The 23,189-nt window shown below is 32.2% G+C and overlaps 4 protein-coding genes across 5 annotated transcripts; 3 read left to right on the top strand and 1 right to left on the bottom strand.

Annotated features, from left to right (window-relative positions):
• Positions 1–668: 668 nt before the first annotated feature.
• On the top strand, positions 669–1,734 carry LOC145806096 (uncharacterized). Its single transcript, XM_082901859.1, has 2 exons — positions 669–1,396; positions 1,610–1,734. Exons 1-2 carry the CDS (start codon positions 988–990, stop codon positions 1,717–1,719), a joined length of 519 nt encoding a protein of 172 aa, XP_082757985.1. The 5' UTR covers positions 669–987; the 3' UTR covers positions 1,720–1,734.
• Positions 1,735–1,975: 241 nt separating this feature from the next.
• LOC145806097 (uncharacterized) lies at positions 1,976–3,428 on the top strand. Its single transcript, XM_082901860.1, has 6 exons — positions 1,976–2,098; positions 2,194–2,278; positions 2,367–2,456; positions 2,580–2,831; positions 2,947–3,086; positions 3,167–3,428. The coding sequence occupies exons 3-5, from the start codon at positions 2,448–2,450 to the stop codon at positions 3,028–3,030; spliced, it is 345 nt and encodes a 114-aa protein (XP_082757986.1). The 5' UTR covers positions 1,976–2,098; positions 2,194–2,278; positions 2,367–2,447; the 3' UTR covers positions 3,031–3,086; positions 3,167–3,428.
• Positions 3,429–3,716: 288 nt separating this feature from the next.
• LOC145805282 (uncharacterized) lies at positions 3,717–6,191 on the bottom strand. The gene is made up of 3 exons (XM_082900394.1): positions 6,021–6,191; positions 4,822–5,447; positions 3,717–3,770 (listed from the first exon to the last, which is right to left on the bottom strand). The coding sequence occupies exons 1-3, from the start codon at positions 6,052–6,054 to the stop codon at positions 3,717–3,719; spliced, it is 714 nt and encodes a 237-aa protein (XP_082756520.1). The 5' UTR covers positions 6,055–6,191.
• Positions 6,192–10,667: 4,476 nt separating this feature from the next.
• Positions 10,668–21,533, top strand: LOC114298080 (putative polyamine transporter At1g31830). Of its 2 annotated transcripts, none has more exons than XM_028242589.2 (2): positions 10,668–11,075; positions 19,437–21,533. In XM_028242589.2, the coding sequence occupies exons 1-2, from the start codon at positions 10,914–10,916 to the stop codon at positions 20,892–20,894; spliced, it is 1,620 nt and encodes a 539-aa protein (XP_028098390.2). In that variant the 5' UTR covers positions 10,668–10,913; the 3' UTR covers positions 20,895–21,533. The 2 variants fall into 2 exon arrangements, with proteins under 2 accessions (XP_028098390.2, XP_028098389.2); XM_028242588.2 differs by lacking the exon at positions 10,668–11,075 and adding an exon at positions 18,814–19,078.
• Positions 21,534–23,189: the final 1,656 nt, after the last annotated feature.

Genomic DNA, 23,189 nt, shown 5'->3' on the forward strand with positions numbered 1-23,189 from the left:
TCCTATTGCTACCGAAATCTCAGTGAAATTTCAAAATTTCTCTGACCACTGCTTTGTTTCCCTCCTTGTGCATTGATTGATTAAGATTAATTTTCTCTGAAATATCAATTTCTGTTTTCTTCTTTGTTAACCACTGGTCTATTTCTGCCATTGTAATCAATTTTCTCTGCCATCCAAATTTCTCTGACCACAATTGTAACACATTAACTTATATGCCCTGATTCATTTTCTCTAATATCTGAATTATGTTCTTTGTTACATAATTTTCTCTGGCCCATCAAATTTTATCTCCTTGTGTGTAATTTTCTCTGCCCATAACTTGTGTGCCTTGCATCTTTGATAAACACTGTTTATTTCTACCCTTCTAATGAATTTTCACTGGAATTCAAATTTCTCTGACACAAATATAGTAAAACATTAACTTATAAACACTGTTTATTTCACTGTTTCATAATTTTCTCTGCCCCATAAAATTAACTCCATGTCTCTAATTTTCTCTGGCCCAATACAATTTTCTCTGAAGTTTGTTTCCAATTAGTATCATTTAGATGAATTTTATTTTCCTTATTTGAATTTTTTCTCTCAGTGAATTTTGTAACATTTCTCTAATAAAAGAGTCTCCTGTTACAGATTGATAACAAGCAGCTAGTCAAAAACCCATTTGAGGAGTTCTGTCTTGGCAAAAAGACGAAGAAAGAATTAAAAAAGGCAATTGTCATATTCAAGGAGACATTACAAGATCCATCTGAAGATGGAGGGAATGAACAAAAAGAAGGCAACACAGAAGAATACGAAGCCAGCAATGGACAAGAACATCAAGCAAGCAGCACAGAAGAAGAAACCACCAAAGAAAGTGAAGAAATAGAACCAGAAGACAAAGAACAAAATGAACAGAAAGAAGAAGACAGTGAACAATAAGATGAAGATGAAGATGAACAAGAAGAAGAGAACAATGATGAAAGTGATGAAGAAGAAAATAATGAGCCGATGGACCAACAACATGATGGCATTTGTGGCTCAACAATGCATCAGCCTGAAGAATTTGAGGAATCAAAGGATGCCCAAATTGCTGATCTACGTCAAAGACTGAAGACACTGTCTCAATCTAAAAAAGAAGAAGACAGAAATTGGATGGAATTACTTGCTGAAAAGAATATTTCAATAAGAATTCTGACATCACATAACTCAGAACTTCAAGAAAAAGAAAGCACAATCCGAATGAAACTAAGGATGTTGGAGGTTGAAAAAGCAGACGATGCAAAAACAATTCAACAGTTGAGGTGTTCAAATTCGGAGCTTGAAACTGAAAATGCCAAATTGCATGAACAAGTTCAAGAACTATCTGTCCAACTAGCAACACAACCATACCGAACACCAACACAACTTCAACCACAAGGTCAGTGAAAATCTTGAGCCACAAAAAGTTATGTCCTTGTCCCATCATAACTTAGAGAAATTTCTATTTATTATAATTTTCTTTGTCATTGGTAATTTTCTCTGGAAGTTATATCTCTCTCAACACATTAGTTATATTTCTACTGCTCATTTCATTTCTCTGTATATTTTCTTATTCCATTTTTGGGGCTTGTTTGATATTCACTGTGTATAGTTGGAATGCAACTGGAACAACAACCAACAACCCAACAAGAGCAAATGCCACACAAACAACAACCGAAACAAAAGAAGAAACTCTATGGTAACTGCAAAATATTGAATTAAATAAATTTACATATTGAAATATCATCTGTTGCTTCAGAGAAATTTCACTTTTCCTAATATTTTCACTGCCTACAGTCAAAAAAGATCCAACCTCAATGATAAAAAATTTAAAGGCAAAAGAAAGGAAGGAAAAACAGTATGATCTAGAATTCCAATATCCGAAAGTTGCGAAAGTGACTAGAGCTTCAAAACAAGCTGCAAAACAAGTTGAGCAAAGCACGAAGGACGAAGAAGTGCTTGATGCTAATGCATACGTCTTGCCTCAACCTATAAACATCACAAAATCTTGGGTCTTTCCACAAACTCTTCCCATTTCAAGATTGATAAAAGATCATATAAAAGACATCTTGCAGCACATATCAAATGTGTCTGGGCTTGAGTAAGTACAACAAACAAAATAGAACATAACAAACAACAAATTACAAACTTATGTTGCATTAACAACAATTCAATCCCTTCTTTGTCATCTTGTAGAGCTTTAATTTGGACAAGTGAGTTGAATATCATTACCTTTGAAGACATTGGAAACCTCATAAAGCAAAAAGAAATTGCCAACAATGTAAGTCTTTCCCTTTCATCAACATTTCTCTGCAATGTTCCATCAGCCTTTATAAAACAATATTACAATTATAAATCATATTTTTCAGGTCATTGATGGCTATGGAGAGATCCTTTTGGCTGACCAAATCAGAGAGAAACAACAACCAACCTCATTTTTTTTCACATCCATGTGCTTAGTATGTTACTACTATTTTATTTGATTTTCTCTGGAATTTACTTTCTACTTTCTCTTCTTAACATACTTCTTGAAGTCAGTTGTGTCACTAACAAAACCATTTTTTGATTTTCTCTGAGCACAGAATTTCATCAACATGACAGAAAATCAAAGTTTTCGAGTGTCCTTATTTGACAAGCATATTGAAACAGCATGGAGGAACTATAGGTTCCTCCATTTCCCAATAAATACTGGAGGTAATGAGAAGTCCACACATGGAAATCACTGGACCTTGCTTGTCCTGGACAAACAAGACAATTTATGGAGGTTCTACAACTCACTGAGGCCAAGGAGGGATGATGCAGAAGACAAATATGTCAAAGATGCAAAACAATTGGTAACGAGTGCAAATTTCTCTGATCCATCATCATCTTTATGTAATGATAATTTTCATAGAATCCCATTGACTTGTCCGTAAATTTCTCTGTTATATAAAAATTATTTTTTTGCAGCAAGATTACGTGGAGAATTTTTTGAAAGCTTGTCTTGAAAGAGACGCTCAATCACAACCCTCTTTCAAATTAATTAACTCATAAAACACAAGTTATGACTTTGAGTATGTCAACAATGCTCCACAACAAGAAAGCGATTCGTAAGTTTCATACATCTATAAATAAGATAATTTCAGTTGCATGTTTCTTAAAACAAACCATACCTATAATTTGTATGCAGTCTGGATTGTGGCCTCTTTGTCTGCTATATAATGAAACAATATAGCAAGCATGAACCTATCAAATCCAAATTGTCCACACAAGAGATAAGGTTGATGAGGGCAGAACTCATAGAGAGATTTGTGACCGAAGTTGGCCGGTCATGGACTGAACCAATTGAAATACCCCCAGAAGAACCACAAATGTAATAGTGAAACTAGTGAAAGGAAGACAATGTACATATCCACACAGAGAAAATTGTCTCACATATATGTATATATCCTTTCTTGACTAATCTAAATTTCATTTTTTTTTTTATTTCGACTAATGTAAATTTCAACAATTGTCTGCCAGAGAAAATTGTCTGCCAGAGAAAATTGTCTGCAGAAATTTCTCTGGTATAAACTACCAGAAATTCACAGAGAAATTTAACTTGTATCGTCCCAAGGGGATGCCTATATGATCATGTAATCTGTAAAACTTTGTGTTGGTACAAAACAATCATCAAACTCAACAAAACACAAAGCACACAGTAATTTTATCTGCCACTGGAAAATTTCATTGCATGAATTTCAAATTTCAGAACACAATGCCCATATAGTTTTCTCTGATGGTGAAAAATTTCTCTGGATGAAAATTTCTCTGGCTTTGACACAAATTTCTGAGTTCAAGTGAGTCCAGAGAAATTCTTCCCTGGTCCAGAGAAATTCTCAACTCAGAGAAATTCTCAACTCAGAGAAATTCCAAAAGAGCTTGATTTTGTTTCTTGGTTGTACAATAATTTTTTGAATGCTCTGTCTGCTGTGCACATTTCTTGAAATGACTGATATGAAGCTACCAGAAATTTACAGATAAATTTAACTCATATCTCACCAAAGAAGGTGCCTATATGATCATTCAATCTCTAATGCACTGTGTTAGTACAAAACAATTATCAAATTGAAAAAACACAATCCACACAGTACTTTAGTCTGCCATTGTCAAATTTATGTGGATGAATATGAAGCTTCAAAACACAACACACAGAATTTTCTCTGCCATAGGGAAATTTCTCTGGATGAATTTGACAGGTACTACAAACCCACTGCCTATAGTATATATCAACAAACACACTTTAACTGATATTGAAAAATTTCTCTGGACGAATTTGATTGATATTATTATATACACTGTCCAAAAAATAAATTTCACAAAACAAAATACACAAAGTAATCATCAAATGTATTATTCCATCAATAAAATGTATAATCCTCAACTATTTAACAAAGGTTCCTTGCATGTCCTCTTATTATGGTGACCAATACTCTCACAACGACTACACTTAATCATCCTTTAAAACTCTCCAGTAGAAGCAATTCTGTTCTTCTTCGGCCTCCCAGCAGGCCTCTTGCTCAATGGAGGTAAAATCATAGCATCTTCAATGCTACACACAGGTTTTTCAACAGTTGGAACTGGGCCAATCGAAAAGGAGTATGCTTGATGATACATATCAGCATGAAAAAATGGTTCAACAAATGAATTCAAATTCTTTCCACTCCTAAAAATTGCAGCAACAGCATGTTGACATGGATACCCATTTATTTCCTATTTTCGACATGAACAAGTTCTCAACCCAAGATCAACCATAACCGAAGGAAAACAATGCACTTCAAAGACATTATCAGATGATAAACTCACATTCCATGTCCTTCCGTCCAAAAAAGACTTCTCCAACACACTATCCATACGAGGACACAAAATTTTATTCCATTTACTAGAGAGCAGCCTCCTATCAGACCTCATATTCATGATTTGAAACCGTATCATGTCCACCAAATTTGTTATTGGCAAGTGCCGAGCTTCTCGTATCCATGAATTGAATGACTCAGCAACATTTGAATACATCTCACCATAACGTTTCCCTGCAAAATATGCATCACTCCAATTTTCATATGGTAAACTTCTCAAGAAAACACTCACAATGTCTCCTCCCTCACTTTTTAACTCATTTAACTTGAAATGAAATGATGCCTTTGTTGGAGCATATGCACATTCTGAAAACTTGGACACAATCGTCTCCCTAACCAAATTTGTGTTTCCACATGACAACTTATCCCTCAAATTTCTCTTTAGATGTTCCAGACAAAATCCATGAAAGCAGTTAGGGAAAAACCTAGCAATTCCCTCCACAATTCCACAATGTCGATCTGATATGAAACTTATCACCCTTTCTGATCCTAATACTCCATATAAATGTTCAAGAAACCAACACCAATTGTCTTTATTCTCAGCATCAACAACAGCAAAAGCTACAGGAAAAAAACCTACAAAACAAATAGGAACAAGCATATTAGGTACACACATGCAGAGAAAAATAGAACAATAAACAACCAGAGAAGTTTGACACTGCCAACATCCAGAGAAAATTCACACATTGGCAACATCCAGAGAAAATTGAATAAGTGACCAGCTACAGAGAAAATTCACACAATCATAATATACAGAGAAAATTCACTTAGTGACCACCTACAAAACAACAGAGAAAAATAGAACAATAAAACAACCAGAGAAGTTTGACACTGCCAACATCTAGAGAAAATTCACACATTGGCAACATCCAGAGAAAATTGACTTAGTGACTAGCTACAGAGAAAATTCACACAATCATAATATACAGAGAAAATTCACTTAGTGACCACCTACAGATACAATTCACACAATGACAACATCCAGAGAAAATTCATACATTGACAAAAATCCATTGAAAATTCTCACAGTGGCCACAACAATAGAAAATCTACACAATGGCCAAAACCAGAGAAAATTCACATTCACTCAATTCCTACATGTATAGAAAATTCACATACTTAGATAAAAATAGATATATTTACAATTACCTTCATTCCCATCTTTCCCCGTTGCAGCAAGCATAACTCCTTTGTATCGTCCTTTCAAAAATGTTCCATCAAGAAAAAGCAATGACCGACAATATTTGAAACCAGCAATGCATGCATGAAAAGTCACAAACACTCTTTTGAAACGCTTGTTATCTTCAAAATCTAACTCAAAACGACTCCCTGGATTGTTCTTCAATGCCTCATCAAAATACCACCGTAATTGATCAAATGACAAACAAGAATCCCCATATGTATTACATTTTGCTTTTTCAACACTCAACCAACCACAATTATAACTAATTGAGACCCCATACTTGTCTTTCATTTCTTTCACAACATCCACTGGACGAGTTAAAGGTTTTGCACTTACCTCTTCAAGTATCAGCCCAGAAACCAAGCTGGAAGTCATCCTCGAATGTTTACTCGTACGAACCGCCACACCACACGTATGTTCATTGTTCAAAGTCCTTATGTAGAAGAACCCATTTGTTTTTTCAACAGAAGCATGTACACGCCACATACATCCCCTTGATTCCTTATATGCACATTCTGCCGTAACCCTCAGCTTGTCATTTTTAACATACGTAAACTGAAAACCAACCTCAATAGCATACTTGCATAAAAAAGTACGGAACTCAACCACACCACCCTCAAACTTTTGTCCAACACTCGTAATATTATTCTGCCAACTAGCCGACAATAACACCTTTTCTTGGTGAGAACAAAACTTAGAGAGTGAATTCCTTTCAACATCCACCAGCCTATCACACTCACCATCCACAACATCTACCCAATTAGACCCCACTTCATCATCTTCATCAGAAGTACTACATCTACTAACTGAAACATCAACTATATCAACACCGCGTGCACAAACAACCCTCAACATATTCAGAAAATCAATATTATTTCGAACCATACAATTCGGATGGCCCAAAATAGAATATGAAATACACATAGTCTCAGGTTTCAAATTCTCCCATGTTTTACACAAAATGCCAACCAATTCCTCAAAATTCAATTCGCATGAAACATTAATGACAATAGTATCATTCCCATATTTGCACAGCAACAACACTGCACTGTCCATTGAAACTGAAACAAAAAACAACAAAAAAAATCACAGAAACACTTCACAAGAACAACATAAATGTCCAGAGAAATTTCTAAAAATTATAATTTTCTCTAAACTTAAAATAAAACTCCAAAGACATCTACAAACTGATATTCACCTTCAAGATGATAAAAAACAAAATCACAGAAACTTAATGAATCACAGAGAAATTTACTGCTAACAATTAAACACAATTATAGAAAAAAAATCACATAGAATACAAGTCCAGAGAAATACTTTTCTCTGAACTACAAACTGAAAGTGAGTAACAAACTTACAATTTTCTCTGAACTACAAATACAAGTATAGAGAAATTTATGAACTTACATTCACTTTCTCATATTCTATCTCCATTACAAACTTCTAATAATATGTCCATATGCACTTATAATTTCCTCTGGACTACACAAACAATAGTGCAGAAAATGAAATTTCTCTGGTTTGAAAAAACATAGAACACAACTATAATTCATCAGCATGTTGATAAAAAACAAAGCACCAAAAATGAACTCTAAACATCAAAATCACCTACACTGTCAACACTATCTGAAATTGATCAAAAAACAAAGAATGAAAAATTAATTCCAAAAATAAAAATCAACTCTATCAAGCTGGCCTCTCTCTAAACAAAAATCAAAATCCATTTGGAATCTAAATCGAAAACAAACCTAATTCAACTCAACTCAAAAACCTACGCGATCAACACACTGTCAACACTCTTTCAAATTGATTAAAAAACAAATAATAAAAAATTAATTCCAAAAATAAAAATCAACTCTATCAAGCTGGCCTCTCTCTACACAAAAATTCAAAACAAATATCAAAATGCATGTGCTATCTCCATCGAAAACAAACCTGATTCAACTCCACTGAAAATCTACGCGATCAATACACTATCACACCACTGAAATCTCCGACGAAATCTCCAACAAAATCTACACGATCGTAGCAATCTTTCTCGTCAACTCCACTGAAATCTCCGACGAAATCTCCACCATAAAATCTCCACTGAAATCTCCGACGAAAACTCCGACAAAATCTCCACTTCAAATTCGGTTTCCAAAATGTATCAGTTAAGTCAGCCATATAATATTCAAACAAATTTATGTTATAAAGGAAGGGTAATTTAGGTACTTTATAACCTAAAATAAATTTGAGGGACCTTAGCCATCAAAACATATTATAAAGGACCTCTCCTCATATCAAAAGTAGAGGAGGGACCTTAGGCCAATTTTCCCTAAGATAAAATGTCACATTCTATCTATCATCATTTCATTTTTTCTCTCTTAACCATCAAATCAACTAAAAAAAATCACATATATTTCCAAACACAATTTTTTTAGCCAAGTTAAAAAGTCAACTGAAATAACTAACTTTCTAAAGAAAGCCAAAATATGACGAAGTATTACTGTTATTATGTTATACTTTTCTTTTTTTGGTCTCAAATTGTTGGTATATTTTCACTATTTGAGATATTTTAAAAAATTATTTATATTTTTAAATTTGTTTTGTTAATAATTTTGAAAACTTTATTGTTAAAAATTAATTAAGATCTTTAATTTGTGAAAAATTTATTTTTTAATAAAAATATATTATTTATTGGCTTAATTAAACAACATAAATACTACAAATTTAGAGGGAGGGAGTGAGTGCGAATTTGTTCACATAAATGTTAATAACACAACTTTTTACTAGTCTTATCAAAATTTGAAAATCAACCAATCAAATATTGGATTGTCGTTGATTATACCTTATTTGATTTGATAGTATGTGTGATACTGTTTAATATAATTTTTGTTTATAACTTATTAAGTATAAATAGATTTTAAAAAATTAAAAAATAATTAATTATTTAAAAACTGAGAGGTGGATGTTTTTGGTTTCTGTTTTTGTGTTATCAATTTTTAGCTTAAAAAAACTATACCAAACATGGTCATTATGTATTTTTCACATTATTTAAACGAATTCACACTTGAGAGGAGTACATGTGTAAACATATACGGGGCTTACGAGTAGGTCATAATAGATGAACTTATTATCTAGTAGGTTCTATCATAATTAATGGTATTTTTCATTAAACATTATTAAAAAACGTCATTAATTATTAATTTTTAGCTACAATTTGAAAATCTTGTCACAAAAAATATCACTAATTATAAGTTTTAGTGACCATTTAAAAAAATACATCATAAAAAAATTACAAATTTTTAACTTTCAGCTACAGTTTAAAAAATTTATCACAAAAAAATAACTAATTGTAAGTTTTACCGACAATTTATAAAAATTGTGACTAAAAAAATCAATAATTATCAATTTTTAGCGACATATATTGTTAAAAAAAATTATTTTAGCGACGATTTTACTAAGACTTATTTTTAATAGAACTTGATGAAAGTTAAATTTAACTATTATGACCTATTGATAATTTACCTTAAATATTATATTAGTGCCAGCTATTGGTGGACCACAAAGTTTTAATTTCCTATTTTTTGAAGGGCTCCTTCCTACACCACTCTATTTTTCTTTAAAAAATAAATAATATATTTTATGTTGCTGATAAATTTGAGATTCAACAATTATACGTTTGTTTGTTTGAGGGGAAGATAATAAATTTGAGATTTGAAAATTATTTATTAGTCGTTGCGCATAGTCTTTCCAATTTAGAGTGCTGTTCGGACTCGTAAATTTATTATGAATCTCGTTTTAATGATTAAAATTATTTATTTAATTTTTTTTATATGTATATCATTAACAAAAAATTAAATTGATCTAGCAATGATAATATATTACTTAACAAAGGCAAGTCAACCATGTACCACTCCTAATTTTTCTTTTCTTTTCAAAGAAATCCTAAAAACTCATAATTTAAAGGACACAATTTATTCATAATGACTTGACAATGAGTTTTAAACGATTGAGTTGGTGAGAAATCAAATTTGACACATATCATACCATGTAATTATGGATAAATTATATATGAGTCTTTATCTTTTACTAGTTTTAACTATGTTATTGATTAAAAATAGTATGTAAATAATTTATCTTTGTATTTGGGGATTAAAAAGTAATTATTTAATTTGAATTTTTTGATAGTTTAAAAAGAGTTTCACAGCAATTCAAAATCAATTAATAGTAAGTGAATAAATTTTAAAATATATGGAATTTAATTTGTCCAACTTACAGATTAGATTATATTATTTAGGTCGATGAGACCCATCGTGAGTATCACCTCAATGATCGTAACTGGTAAATTATCCATAAAAAAATCATTTATGAAAAATCAAGTCGATTTAACAATTATAACCAAAGTCTTTCATTATTTTTGTCTTTTAAAAATTGAATAATATAATTTTTAAATAGTATTTGTCATATTATTTTTAATAAATAAATGTTATAATCAAATCGATTTGATTATTTTTATACACGATTTATGTGTGGTGATATAAAAATTAAATTGTTTGCATCATCAAAATAAAATTTAATTTATAAAATAAACTAAAAGAATATATATTATGGAAATTTGAGTGGCTTTTAGAAAAGAGGAGATGGACAAGTCCAAAAATTACCAATCACGCCCATTTGGTTAGCCTCATGTTTTGAACGTCTCTCTCTCTCACATCTCCTTATACCTGAAAGACTGGAATTTTAGACAAAAATAATATCAGAAACACAAACACACACTTTTGTTTCTCTCACTACATGCGGTGAAGACTTGCTGTGAGTCGTCAATTATTGGTTCGTTTGTTATCAGATCATCAGAGTTCTGAGTTGTGGCGGTGATGGTGCCAACAAAAGCAGAGACGAGCGGTTCAGATTCCGAGATACGCAGCACCACCACAGGCATCTCCGTCACCGGAGGAGCAGCGGATCAAGTCCCTGTTGAGAGTGAGGGCTCCACAGAACAAGGTCCCAAGAATCAAAGTGGCCACGCCGATGACCAGGTAATTCTATAACATTCCCTCTCAAATCTCTCGCATGCTATGTATACATCCGTACTTGTGCACATAGAGTGATGGGTTTCTTCTACTGTATACACATTTTTATTTATTTATTTATTTATTAACATTATAGGTAAGTTATGATAATTCCTGGTTTTAGTGTTTGGAATGACTCATTGTAGATATTATTTTAATTAGAAAATACTATTTATATGGCCTATTTTGGTAAGTTTGTTAAAATTATTTTTTTTGGTTTTTTAATTTTTTTGAATCGTATTATCTCTATTTTTTGTACGTCTTTTTAAAAAAATTAAAAAACTAACTTTTAATCTATTTTTTAAAATAGGCTATGTAAAGTTCATATAAGAACATTTTCAACCTTTTTTTTTTTCCACCAAATTTGAGTAAAAACTCTATTTGATATGACGCGCTTCAACGGACTTTTATCAAAACACTAGTTGACTGGGCGGATGTCTAGCCAAGTTGACTAGCCAGTGTAATTTTTTCATAAATTTTTGCAAGAAGGTGGTCATTTGGAGAAACAACCGACCAGATCTGGCTGGTTGGTCGATAGTGAAAATGACATACAGTTTCAACGGTTATGAATAGTAATTTAATGAAGGCACATTCATCCTCAATTTGATGAATGATTTGAGAAATTCTGAATTTGATACTTATTTGATGAAATGGTTGGAGTAGCAAAATGTTAGTTTTTTCATCAAATTTAAATTTGATGGAAGAAAAAGTGATGGGTTGGAAATGTCTAAGAATGATATGACAGGAAACCTCAAGAGGTTAGCTTAATAGGTGCAATTTGAGATTTAGGAGTGTGTTTTCTCTAGATTTTAGGTTAAACTCTCATTAAGAGAAATTTACTTTTTAAGGCTACGCTTGCGGGCTCTGCCCACTCACATGAAGGGGGCGCTTTGTGTGCGTAACTAGCTCAGACATTCGATCATAAAAAAGAAAAGAAAAGGAATAATGTGTCACGAACATTGTTTTAAATATAAATTATATTTATGAGCGTTTTGTTTTAGGAATTAAGTATGAATTTTCTGTTTGTATACTTTAGTTATGTGTGTTAGGTTATGGGTTCTAATGATTTTTTTTTTATAGTAATCAAAATAATTATTACAATAAGTTATAATTAAATCATTATTAAAAGTATAATAAATTATAATCAAATCATACAAAAAAAATATTACAATTAATCATAACTAAATACTAAAAAAAAAAAAAAAGCATAACTAGATGCATGATAGATCTTTCTTTTTGAAGTATGTATTATAAAATTTCAATGTAAGTGATATATGTGTAAAAAGTAAATGAGGGCTACAATGATTAGAATGTTTTTGGGATAATTTTAAAAAATTAAAAAGCATGACGATATTTGTGTTCATATTAAATTGGAGTTTACACATTATATAATACTAATCATGTGTTTGCAGTTATATATTCAATTTGTTTGAAGAATTTGATTATGACAAGAATCATTTGACAATTTTTGATTGAAGAAAATCGTTAAGTATTTTTAAACAGTTTGATGAAAAAGTAAAATTGTTTAGAGCATCTTCAACGGTGAATTAGATTTTTCATTAAATTTGAGTAAAAAATGACTCATTTTACCAAATTTGATACCACTTGCTCCAACGGTGCACTTTCATCAAATTTGTGCCGGGGACAACCGGTTGGTCGACTGGTTAAGCGAAATTTTTTTTTTTTTTGATTTTTTTTAATTTTTTTTTTGAACTTTTTGAACCTTTTAGTGGTCGACCGGTTAGGCAAATTTTTTTTTTTTTTTATACTATTTGAACCTTTTCTTCGAACCGTTTGAACCTTTAGGCGGTCGATCGGTTGGTCAACCGGCCGGGCAATCGGCTGATTGACCGGTTGGTCTCTCCCAACGGTTAGGAACAGTGATTTGGTAAAATGCTTCGCCTATTCTTATTTTGGTAAAAAATTTGCTGAATTCTGGATTTGATATCGATTTGGTGAAACCGTTGAAGCTCAAAAAAATGACTTTTTTATCAAATTTTAAATTTGATACCAAATTTAATGAACAGTTAGAGATGGTCTTAGTAATCATAATATAGATGTAAGTTGAATGAATGGCTATTGAATACCATCCATATTGACGGCGCTGAGAGTATTTCTGTTCAGTATCTCCACGTGGTGGGCTCACAGCTTGCGCAGCTAAAAATTCAATTGAATACCATCCGTTAGATTAGTTCTGTTGTTCACCACTTTTATAGTGTCTGAATATTATCCGTTAGATTAGTTCTTTTTTTTTTTTTTTTTTTTTCTTTCCAAGTGGACATAAGAGAATCGGTTCGAATTCGCCTAAAAGTGGAGTGGATTGCGTGAGAACAAATGGGTCAAGAATCTACGTCAAAAAAAAGAGGCAAATTACATATACACCTCTCTCGAAGTTTGATTAAATTATAGATATTTTTTGGAGATTTTAAAAATTACATCTCATTTTTTGAGATTTGTATTTTCATAACAATTTATCACTTGAAATTTATATTTCATAACAAATTATTCCTTAATTTGATTTGTAAATATAGCATTCAGGGAAAAATTTGTAATTTCTCAAACTTCAGGAGGGTATTTGTAATTTAGCCAAACCTTAAGGGGTATATGTAATTTTCTCAAAAAAAAAAAAAAAAACTTCATCCAAGATAAGTTTATTAATTTATTTTTTAATAAAGATAAAAAAATATTCGTATTAACACAACATAAGAGTTGAACTCTACCACATTTTTAAAAAAGTCAGTTTAACCTGTAAGGAGGATGAACAATAAGAAATAATAATGAGATATGTAAAATTAATCTATATATAGATTGGTTTTTTTTTAGATTAGAAAGTGTTGTTTAGGGTTTTGAATTTTCTTTGTGTGTATCATCTGTTTGGCTAGTTTCATTTTAACTATGTGAATTATTTATTTTATATAATACTATATGTTAAAAAAATAATAAATCGATCTAATAATTATCATGATGAAACCAATTGGGCTATGGAATTTTTTTTTGATTTCTTGTGTTTATCATACGAGTCTCTACTTGAATCAGTCAAATTTTGAAATGTGAGGTCTAAAGTGAAGGATTTGTCTCCAAGTGTATTTGGTGGATTAGATTTTTATTTCAATGATTTAAATTGTTTATTTTATGAGTTATTATATATAGATCATTTTTTAAACTAATAAAAAAATGATTAATTTTATACATACCATCTAAACTTTTAATTGTTCAAATTTTGTTTGAAAATTTTATCGATTTTTAAAATTTGTTTAAACTTGATTCATTAAATTAATCACATTTTTTTCAATTATACCGAGATCTCTTTTCAATTCTCTACCAAAATTTATGACCCAAATACAACCTTTAAATTTATCAATTAATCTAAACCTATTATAAGAGGTTTTTGCAAATAAATTGGTATACACTATAAAGGACCTAAAAATTTGAAAACCTTCTTCAATATGGGCCTTAATTAACCTAATGTTCGGGGCCGTTTGGAAACTTTAAAAAAAGAAGATTATTTTTTTTTAAAAAAAAGTTACAGAATTGATTATTATCAATTAAAAATAAATAAATTTTGCATTTTTTTCACTCATAAGAATTTTTTTTTATTTTTTATTTTTTTATTATTATTTTTTTTTAACAACGTCCTAAATATATTATCTTTCCTAGCTCTTAAAAGAAAAATCCAACCCAAACCCCAGAGTTAAAACTTTATGTAGATAAATACTTGAATTCTTGACTCCAACAATGGAAATATCTAATCCCTTCGTACTAATTTTAAAGGGTTGGACTTGTTCATATCTCATCAAATTGAGAGTCATTTTGATGATTTGAATTATTTATTTTATAAGATATGTATATTATTCATAAAAAAAAATTAATTTGATAATCGTAACACTTTCATTTTGTCGTGTTTGTTTTCAAAAAATAGATGATAATTATATTTAAAAAAATGACTATTTATTTTTGTAGAAATAAACACAATAAAATAAAAAGATAATGATTATGGGATCTACTCAATTTTTTTATTTATTTATATAAATGATATATACAGAAGACTTTATAATATGAACAGTTTAAATTATTAAAGCGAAACTGTAAGAAGCCTTATAAACTCTTCAAATTTTCTCAAATTAAGTTGTGAACTTGAGATAAATGTAACACAATTTTAAATTACTCACGTGCTCAATTAAGATCAACTCTAAAAACTATATATATGTATATTACGGGTGCGTACTTAAAATATAAATTTTAATTTTAAACCGATAATATATTTTTTATGTTGTTTAAATGATGAAAGTGTATTATAGTAAGTTAACCAAATAGTTTTAGCTTCAAGTCTTGTGGTTGAGAAATTAACACTTGACAAAGAGGAGAAAATCACTTGACAAAAGTAGAAAAAAAAATTTATAAACACTAGGTGAAGTGTTCACTTTTAATAATAGTATAGATATAGATAGATAGATAATATATATATATATATATATAATTGCCTTAAAATAAACGGGATTCAATTAAAATGCGGTGGTACTACATGCACCAATTAATGTATACATTAGTGTACCAATTAGTATTATGATATTATTATTGATCACATTTATTATACAAGTTATAAATATTTAAAACCATACAATTAATATCAATATACCACCACTATGTATATTAATTAATACATATAACATTATTCATTAAAATATCACCCACCAACCCACAGACCCAGCTTGCAATAACTCTCATCGTCTTGTTGTTGGAGTGCAGTTATTTAACTCTCAACTACACAAGTTGTAGCACATTTTTCTTTAGAGATATGAGCAAATTATTATTATTTTTGTTGTTTTTATTTTCTTGGACCCCATATATAAACTATCTTGGGTCCGACTTTGGTCCAATCTGAGATCTGATTGGACGATACTGTTGGGCTTGTAGGAGTTTATCATAGGTCTCGTTTTGATAATCCGAACCGTTCAATGTGTAAAGCTCGTTGAGTACTATACTATAAAAAATCACGTTGATCGAATATTGATAGCTATGTGATCAAAAATAATTTTTTGTTAATCGTTAATTTGTTCACTGTCTTTTTGTTTTATACAAAACTGATTTGATCACATAACTATCGATTTTCGACTAACTTATTTTTTATAGATATATAGTACTTGACAAATTCTACATATTGAACGGTTCGAATTATCAAAACGAGGCCTGTGATGAACTCTTAAAGACTCAATAACACCGTCTAGCGATCTCTGGACCAAAACCAAACCCTACTAACTTTATGCTTTATTGGGATAAATTAAGACTGGGCATTCCTCAAGTTGGAGTGATAATATATAATACAACCCCGCTAGGTAGCTTGAGAAATTGGTGGCCCAAATGGCTCGAGGGTCAAAATGACATCGTTTTGACCCTTTTTTTTTTTTCTTTTTTTTTTTCAACTACTTCATCTTTTCATCCCATTCACAGTTGCTTGCAGAGGTAGAGAAACCCCAGATCCATGAGGGAAGAAAAAAAAAAAAAGAAAAAAAAAATAGAGATGATCTGAAGTGACTTAGGTGGTAGTGGTGGATGATCTGGGTTTCAAGGAAGAGAGAGAGAGAGAGAGAGCTCAAATAGAGCTTACATCAAATGAAATCTGGGTTTGATGAAAGCTTACATCAAACGAAATCTACAGCAATCAAATAGACAATTTCCAAGTTAAATTGCTGATTCTACTTTTTACAACCACTCTCTCTGTTTGGTTAGCAAGAAAATACAAAGAAAGATTAAGAAAAAAAGAAAACGAAAGAAGAGAAAAAAAATGGAATTTTAGAATTTGAACTGTTTCCATCAAATTTTTTAGCAGCAAAATTGGGGATTAATAATGTTTGATTCTAGTAGCAAAAATCAGTACAAATTCAAAACAAATTCCAAACTGATTTTTGCTTCAACTGATTCGGTAATAGATTGATCAAACACAAATTTGTGTTGATTTTTTGTGTTTGATCTAATCGAATCAAACATTTGTGTTGATCAAACAAATTTCCAAACAAATTCCACATTATTTATCTTTCAATACAAAGAAATATCAAACACAAATTTTCAAAATCAAAAAAAAAAACAAAAAACCAAACACAGATCTACGCCGTGCTCTTGCCCAAGTAGTGACTTCTTTTGCGAGTGAACCTTTCTTCCTTGCTTTCAAACTGAGGGGTTTCGGCATTCAAAGTCAAAGGATTCATTAGTTTCTCGAGGAACTGGGCAAAAGAGGGAAGCTTAAGCTTTGGTAAAGAGATATGAGAGTGAGCCTAGCTTTGGGCATCCCTTACCTAAGCCCTAAGGAAAGGGATGTGTTTAGGTTCAGAAGCCATGATCGGTATAGTGAGGCTAGCTTTCCCTCTCTTTCTTATCTCTTCTCTCTCTTTTTCTCACTCTCTCTCTTCGTCCCTCCCCTGTTTCAGATATAAAAGAGGAAGAAAGAAAAAAAAAAAAGAGAGCAAAATGCCGTCGTTTTTCAATTCGGGACAATCGAGTCGCGATAAAATCGAGGTACCAAGCTTTATTCTATATAATAATAACAATGTTAGAGGGTTACAATTTTTGTGGCCACAATGGCTCAAAACTGTCAAAACGATGTCGTTTTGGCATGTTTTGCACCCAAAACGACGTCGTTTTGACAGTTTTGAGCCATTGTGGCCACAAAAATTGTGGCCCTCAAACATTTACCATATAATAATAGATTTTGTGTTCCGTTCAAGTTCAATTCAATTCTAGCATTAGATTTTTATATGAATAATGCTTGAGACCCCTTTTTGGGGGTCACCCCCTCACCCCCTTGCCACGTGGTGGGTAGTGATTGGAGGAACAGGAAAAAAAAGAAAAAGAAAAAGAAAAGGCAACCAATGAGAGAGAGAGGGGGTCAAAGGGGGTGGGAGAAAAAAGGGGGATGAATCATTGTTGTTTTATATTTATTTAAACTCGATTTAAAAAATAATTATTTATTTAAACTCGATAATAATGTTAAACTCATCTAAGGCCAAGTTTGGCATATTGTAAAAAAGTTAAAAAGTCAAAAAGTTACTCAAAAAGTTAAAAAGTTAACACTATTCACCAAAAGTCAACAATTACGGTTGCACAACTTTCAATCCTAATTTTTCCTTACAAATCAATTTTTACAATTTTTTATTACACATTTTTTTCATAAAAAGTCAAAAAGTTAACCCAAACATCCATATTTTCTTCCTCAATTTTTTAGTCTAAAAAGATAAAAAGTGTACTTATTTAGGACACTCCAAAGAACCCCTAAAACTAAATTTTAAAAGGTCAAATCAGTGTAATTATTCATTAAATATTACAACAATGATAGATACCACTAATTTTGGAGTTCTAAAAAGACCACTAATGACATGACACTCAATAAAAAAAGAAAAAAAATACAACACCAAGACCAAAATATCAAATCATTCTTGGTGGAGTCTATTACTACATCATTAGTGATAGCACTAATTAATGCTCTCACTCATTTTCCTAAGAAAAATGCTTGGGAGCACTAATTAGTGCTCCCACTAATTAGGTGGCAGTGGGTCCCGTCATTAATGATGTGATGTTTTGGTTTTGGAGTTGTATTTTTTTTTTTTTTTTTTTATTTTTTTAATGCATTAGTGCTATTAGTGGTGATATTTTTAGTGGGATGAATCATTGTTGTTTTCCTAAATATTATTGTTATTGAGGGGCCGCCAGTGCCACGTTGTTTTTTTTATTTTCCTGCATGTGTCGGCATATCCTAGACTAGATCACCATTCCAAATATATTCGGTGTTCCTCGCAAACACTACTATCTCTCTCCCAATTAACCAGATTCCGCCTATCTCCATGTTCACTCTCTCTCTCTCTATCTATACATGTATATGCATGTATAAATCTACGGCGGAGCTGTGAACAGTCTAATTTCTCTTCACTGTTCGCTTCTACAGTGAAGGACCTTAGCTACCCAATTGCGTTTCTTTCATGGTTTGTTTATTCCCCTTTTTAATTTCTTGAATTGATACTTTTCAGTGGTTCTTCAGACCTTAATGCACAGTCTCTTTGTGTTTTCTCACTATTCTAATCAATTCAATTTTACCCATATTGTGGAAATAATCAAAACCCTAAACAGACAGCTTGTTTGTCTGTGTATGTTATGACCCAGGTTATCTTTGGATTAAATTTTGCTCATTTGATTGTTCAAAGTGACTGACAACCCTTTAATTTGAGATTGTTATGAGGAAATTTCTTTCTTTTGATGTGAATTTGTGAATTATTTGATTACTTCTTTGAATTAGGAAAGGACCCAGTATTTACTATGTCAAGAATTTGATTCTGAATGCAGAAATTGAGGAACACAGCTAATAGGCAAACTTCTATTGCAATGGGAGAGTTCAATGCTGCATCATATGTGGCTGTCAATGAAACACCTTCTCCTAGGGTAAATAGTGTTAGGAAAGTCTCAATTTTGCCCCTTGTTTTTCTCATCTTTTATGAGGTTTCAGGGGGGCCATTTGGGGTTGAGGACTCTGTTCAGGCAGCTGGTCCCCTGCTAGCCCTTCTCGGGTTTTTGATATTCCCGCTCATATGGAGCGTACCCGAAGCCCTAATAACCGCGGAAATGGGTACCATGTTCCCAGAAGATGGTGGCTATGTGATTTGGGTTTCGTCTGCTTTGGGTGACTATTGGGGGTTTCAGCAAGGTTGGATGAAATGGCTGAGTGGGGTCATTGATAATGCGCTCTACCCAGTTTTGTTTCTTGACTATTTAAAATCGGCAATCCCAGCATTAGCTGATGGTTTTCCAAGAGTCGTAGCAATATTGGCTTTGACTGCTCTCCTCACGTACTTGAATTATAGGGGTTTAACCATTGTGGGATGGGCTGCTGTTCTTCTAGGTGTACTCTCACTCCTTCCATTTGTAATTATGGGACTTATTGCAATCCCAAAAATAAAGCCTGCACGATGGTTAGTGGTAGATTTTCAGAGTGTTGATTGGAATTTGTATCTAAACACTCTTTTTTGGAATTTGAATTACTGGGATTCGATAAGTACACTTGCTGGAGAGGTGGATCATCCGAAGAAGACTCTACCAAAGGCTCTGTTCTATGCTTTGATCCTAGTTGTTTGTGGGTATGTTTTTCCCCTACTAATTGGTACGGGAGCTATACCACTTCACCGTGACTTGTGGACTGACGGGTACTTCTCAGATATTGCTAAGATGATAGGTGGAGTATGGCTGCGAGTTTGGATTCAAGGGGCTGCGGCAATGTCTAATATGGGGATGTTTGTGACCGAGATGAGCAGTGACTCTTTTCAACTTCTTGGTATGGCTGAAAGAGGGATGCTTCCTGAGTTTTTCGCCAAGAGATCTCGTTATGGAACTCCTCTTGTTGGGATCTTATTTTCGGCTTCCGGAGTGATTTTGCTTTCATGGCTGAGCTTTCAAGAGATTGTAGCTGCAGAAAACTTTTTGTATTGTTTTGGAATGATTTTGGAGTTCATAGCATTTGTAAGGTTAAGAATGAAATACCCAGCTGCATCTCGGCCTTACAAGATACCTTTGGGAACTGTTGGATCCATTTTGATGTCTGTTCCTCCGACCATATTAATTTGTATCGTGTTGGCTCTTTCTTCACTCAAAGTGATGGTTGTAAGCCTTGTTGCTGTTGTGATTGGTCTAGTGATGCAGCCTTGTCTCAAGCAAGTTGAGAGAAAGAGATGGCTTAGGTTCTCCAAAAGTTCTGATCTACCAGATCTTTGTGGTACTGCTCGTGAGAATACTGAATCCCTAATTGAATAAGCCATCCTTATTGTTCTTGCCCATGTAGAGCATTGATTGAAGATGCAAACTTCATGCTGAGAAGATGCAACTGCAGCATTCAATATATTCCAAGAGAAGCTAACCAATGTGCAGATGCACTTGCCAACATTGGAGTTAACCAAACAGAGCACCTTGTCTTCTTAGATGACCCACCCAGTTCTATCATCTCCTTTTTATTTGCAGACATGGTGTCTGCTAGTTCAAGGAGGGTCTGATCCCCCTTTTGTTTATTTGCTTGTACTAAACTCTCAACTTTGTTTTCCTTTCATTTGAATCAAAAAAGAATAAGTCATCCTTATTCACCCAAAAAATAAGTCATCCTGGTTCTCTTTTTGTGCAATGAAAAACATACAAAAATGGTTTGAGCTGCCAACACGGGGAATATTGTGTCTTCATGAAGCTTTCGAAAAGTTCCCAATGGACAACATGATTTCCATGGTAACTTTTCTATCTCATCAAGCTGTTTGCCTTGTTTTGATGCTTATTACTTGTTGCCTTGTTTACCATCTTTGATTTTGGAGGGGCAATAGATGGGTAATGATGATTGATTTAGAAATAAAAACTGTTGAATGTACAATGAAGTTGGTTGAATCTAGTAGATTGCGACATTGTGTACAATTTTAATTAAACTATTACTTCATTTTGCATTTTCATTAGTTTATATGAAATACGAAATGTAACACTTCGGAAAGATATTGATAAATCCAAATCGGTAAATAACACAATAGTTAGTTCACTTCTTTCTTGAAAGTAACTACTGAAATGAGAATTCAACTACTGGAAATAAAAGCCTCTAGGATTATAGAGCGAAGTTCTTCACTGTGGACATGACAGTAACTTCCACTTGGACAATCAAAGTATCATTAATGAGGAAGCCCTTGGAGGTCTTGCGGAGATCAGTTAGCAACGAGAATGAAGGGAAGCCATAGCTGGTTTCTGAAGCAGTGAACCAGTAACCATCTGCAAAACAATAGTTGGGTAGTTGTTATTTCTTTCTTATTTGATCCAAAAAGATCCAATGTAAAGGCAAAGCCCTTTCTAATCTCTGAAAAACGAACAAATCCAAATGGGATATGAATAGTCATATGAAGTTGGTTAACTCAGATCGTTAGATAAACAAAAACGGTGAATACATATGCATGAAACTTCACCTGTCATTTCTTGATGCTGAGAATTCTGGTATTGGGTTCCTTATGCAGAGACTGAATTCTGCATAAATTTTTCGTTCGGAAGGAAGGGTTTCCTAATTATGTAACGCCCCCAAAATAAGATACAAATAAGCCATTACATAAGATTTATAAACATAATAAAATGATATACTTCATTCATCAGAGTTTCTATTACAAAAAGATATTACATGCATTATACATTCATAAATATTTATTCTGAATCTACAGCATGTAATACAAGTTAATAACAACAAAATAAATGCTCTACGCCAAGGTTTTAAAAAGCGGCCGCAATCGTTACGTAACGTCGTTACGTAACGGTTGTGGTAGTTACCGCTACCCGTTACGGCCGCTTTTGCAGTGTGATTGAGATTCATAGGTGTATCGGCCGTAGCGGCTGCTATAGCGGTCGTAACAGTGCCGTAGCGGCCTATTATGCACCGTTACGTAACGGTTCCGAATTGCTTCTTTCAAAAAAACACAAAAAAACACAAAAAAAAAGTTGAAAATGAGGGAAAGAGAGATAGAGAGAGAAGAGGGAAGATGGAGGAATAAGAGATAGAGAGAGAGAATAGGGAAGATGAAGAACATGTTATTGATTTGTTGAAGTTGTAAGACCTATGCTATTCTATTAAGCTATTATCACTCAACCATTTTGTTTGTGTGTGTCTATTTATATATTGTTTGAAAATAATAATAATAATAATAAGTGTGGTCATTATCTATTTGGCTTGGTTAATGTATATATATTTAGACTTTTATTTATTCTCTTACTTTTGTCATTGTTTATCTTATATATAATAGTTAGTGATTATTTTTTGTAAAATATAAAGTCATTAATTATTAAAATAAAATGTAAAAAACTCAATTTATAGTGATTTAAAAATATGAAATATATTGGATCAAACTTAAAAATTTATAAAAATTGATCAATATTTATTTTAAAACCCAATAAATATGATCATGGAAAAAAAATGTGCGTATCGGTAAGTTTTTTTCAAATTGTGTGAAAAATAAAAAAATTCACGGTTCCGGTTACCGCAACCGTTACACTACGGTCTTTACACCCTGCAACCGCACTACTGCCACCGTTACGGCGACCGCA

This window comes from Camellia sinensis, chromosome 13 (assembly GCF_055761805.1).
Source record: "Camellia sinensis isolate YWXY chromosome 13, ASM5576180v1, whole genome shotgun sequence".
NCBI classification, from domain to species: domain Eukaryota; kingdom Viridiplantae; phylum Streptophyta; class Magnoliopsida; order Ericales; family Theaceae; genus Camellia; species Camellia sinensis.

Excerpts from the sequence above, each read along its gene's own strand:
- LOC145806096 (XM_082901859.1), top strand. The coding sequence starts at position 988 with ATGGACCAACAACATGATGGCATTTGTGGCTCAACAATGCATCAGCCT. Across the intron at positions 1,397-1,609 it reads AACACAACTTCAACCACAAG|TTGGAATGCAACTGGAACAA; the intron begins GTCAGTGAAAAT and ends CACTGTGTATAG.
- LOC145806097 (XM_082901860.1), top strand. Across the intron at positions 2,832-2,946 it reads TCAAAGATGCAAAACAATTG|CAAGATTACGTGGAGAATTT; the intron begins GTAACGAGTGCA and ends ATTTTTTTGCAG.
- LOC145805282 (XM_082900394.1), bottom strand. The coding sequence starts at position 6,054 with ATGCTTGCTGCAACGGGGAAAGATGGGAATGAAG. Across the intron at positions 5,448-6,020 it reads GGGGAAAGATGGGAATGAAG|GTTTTTTTCCTGTAGCTTTT; the intron begins GTAATTGTAAAT and ends TTTGTTTTGTAG. Across the intron at positions 3,771-4,821 it reads TGGACGGAAGGACATGGAAT|AGAAATTTTTCACCATCAGA; the intron begins GTGAGTTTATCA and ends ATTTTCATCCAG.
- LOC114298080 (XM_028242589.2), top strand. The coding sequence starts at position 10,914 with ATGGTGCCAACAAAAGCAGAGACGAGCGGTTCAGATTCCGAGATACGC. Across the intron at positions 11,076-19,436 it reads GTGGCCACGCCGATGACCAG|AAATTGAGGAACACAGCTAA; the intron begins GTAATTCTATAA and ends TTCTGAATGCAG.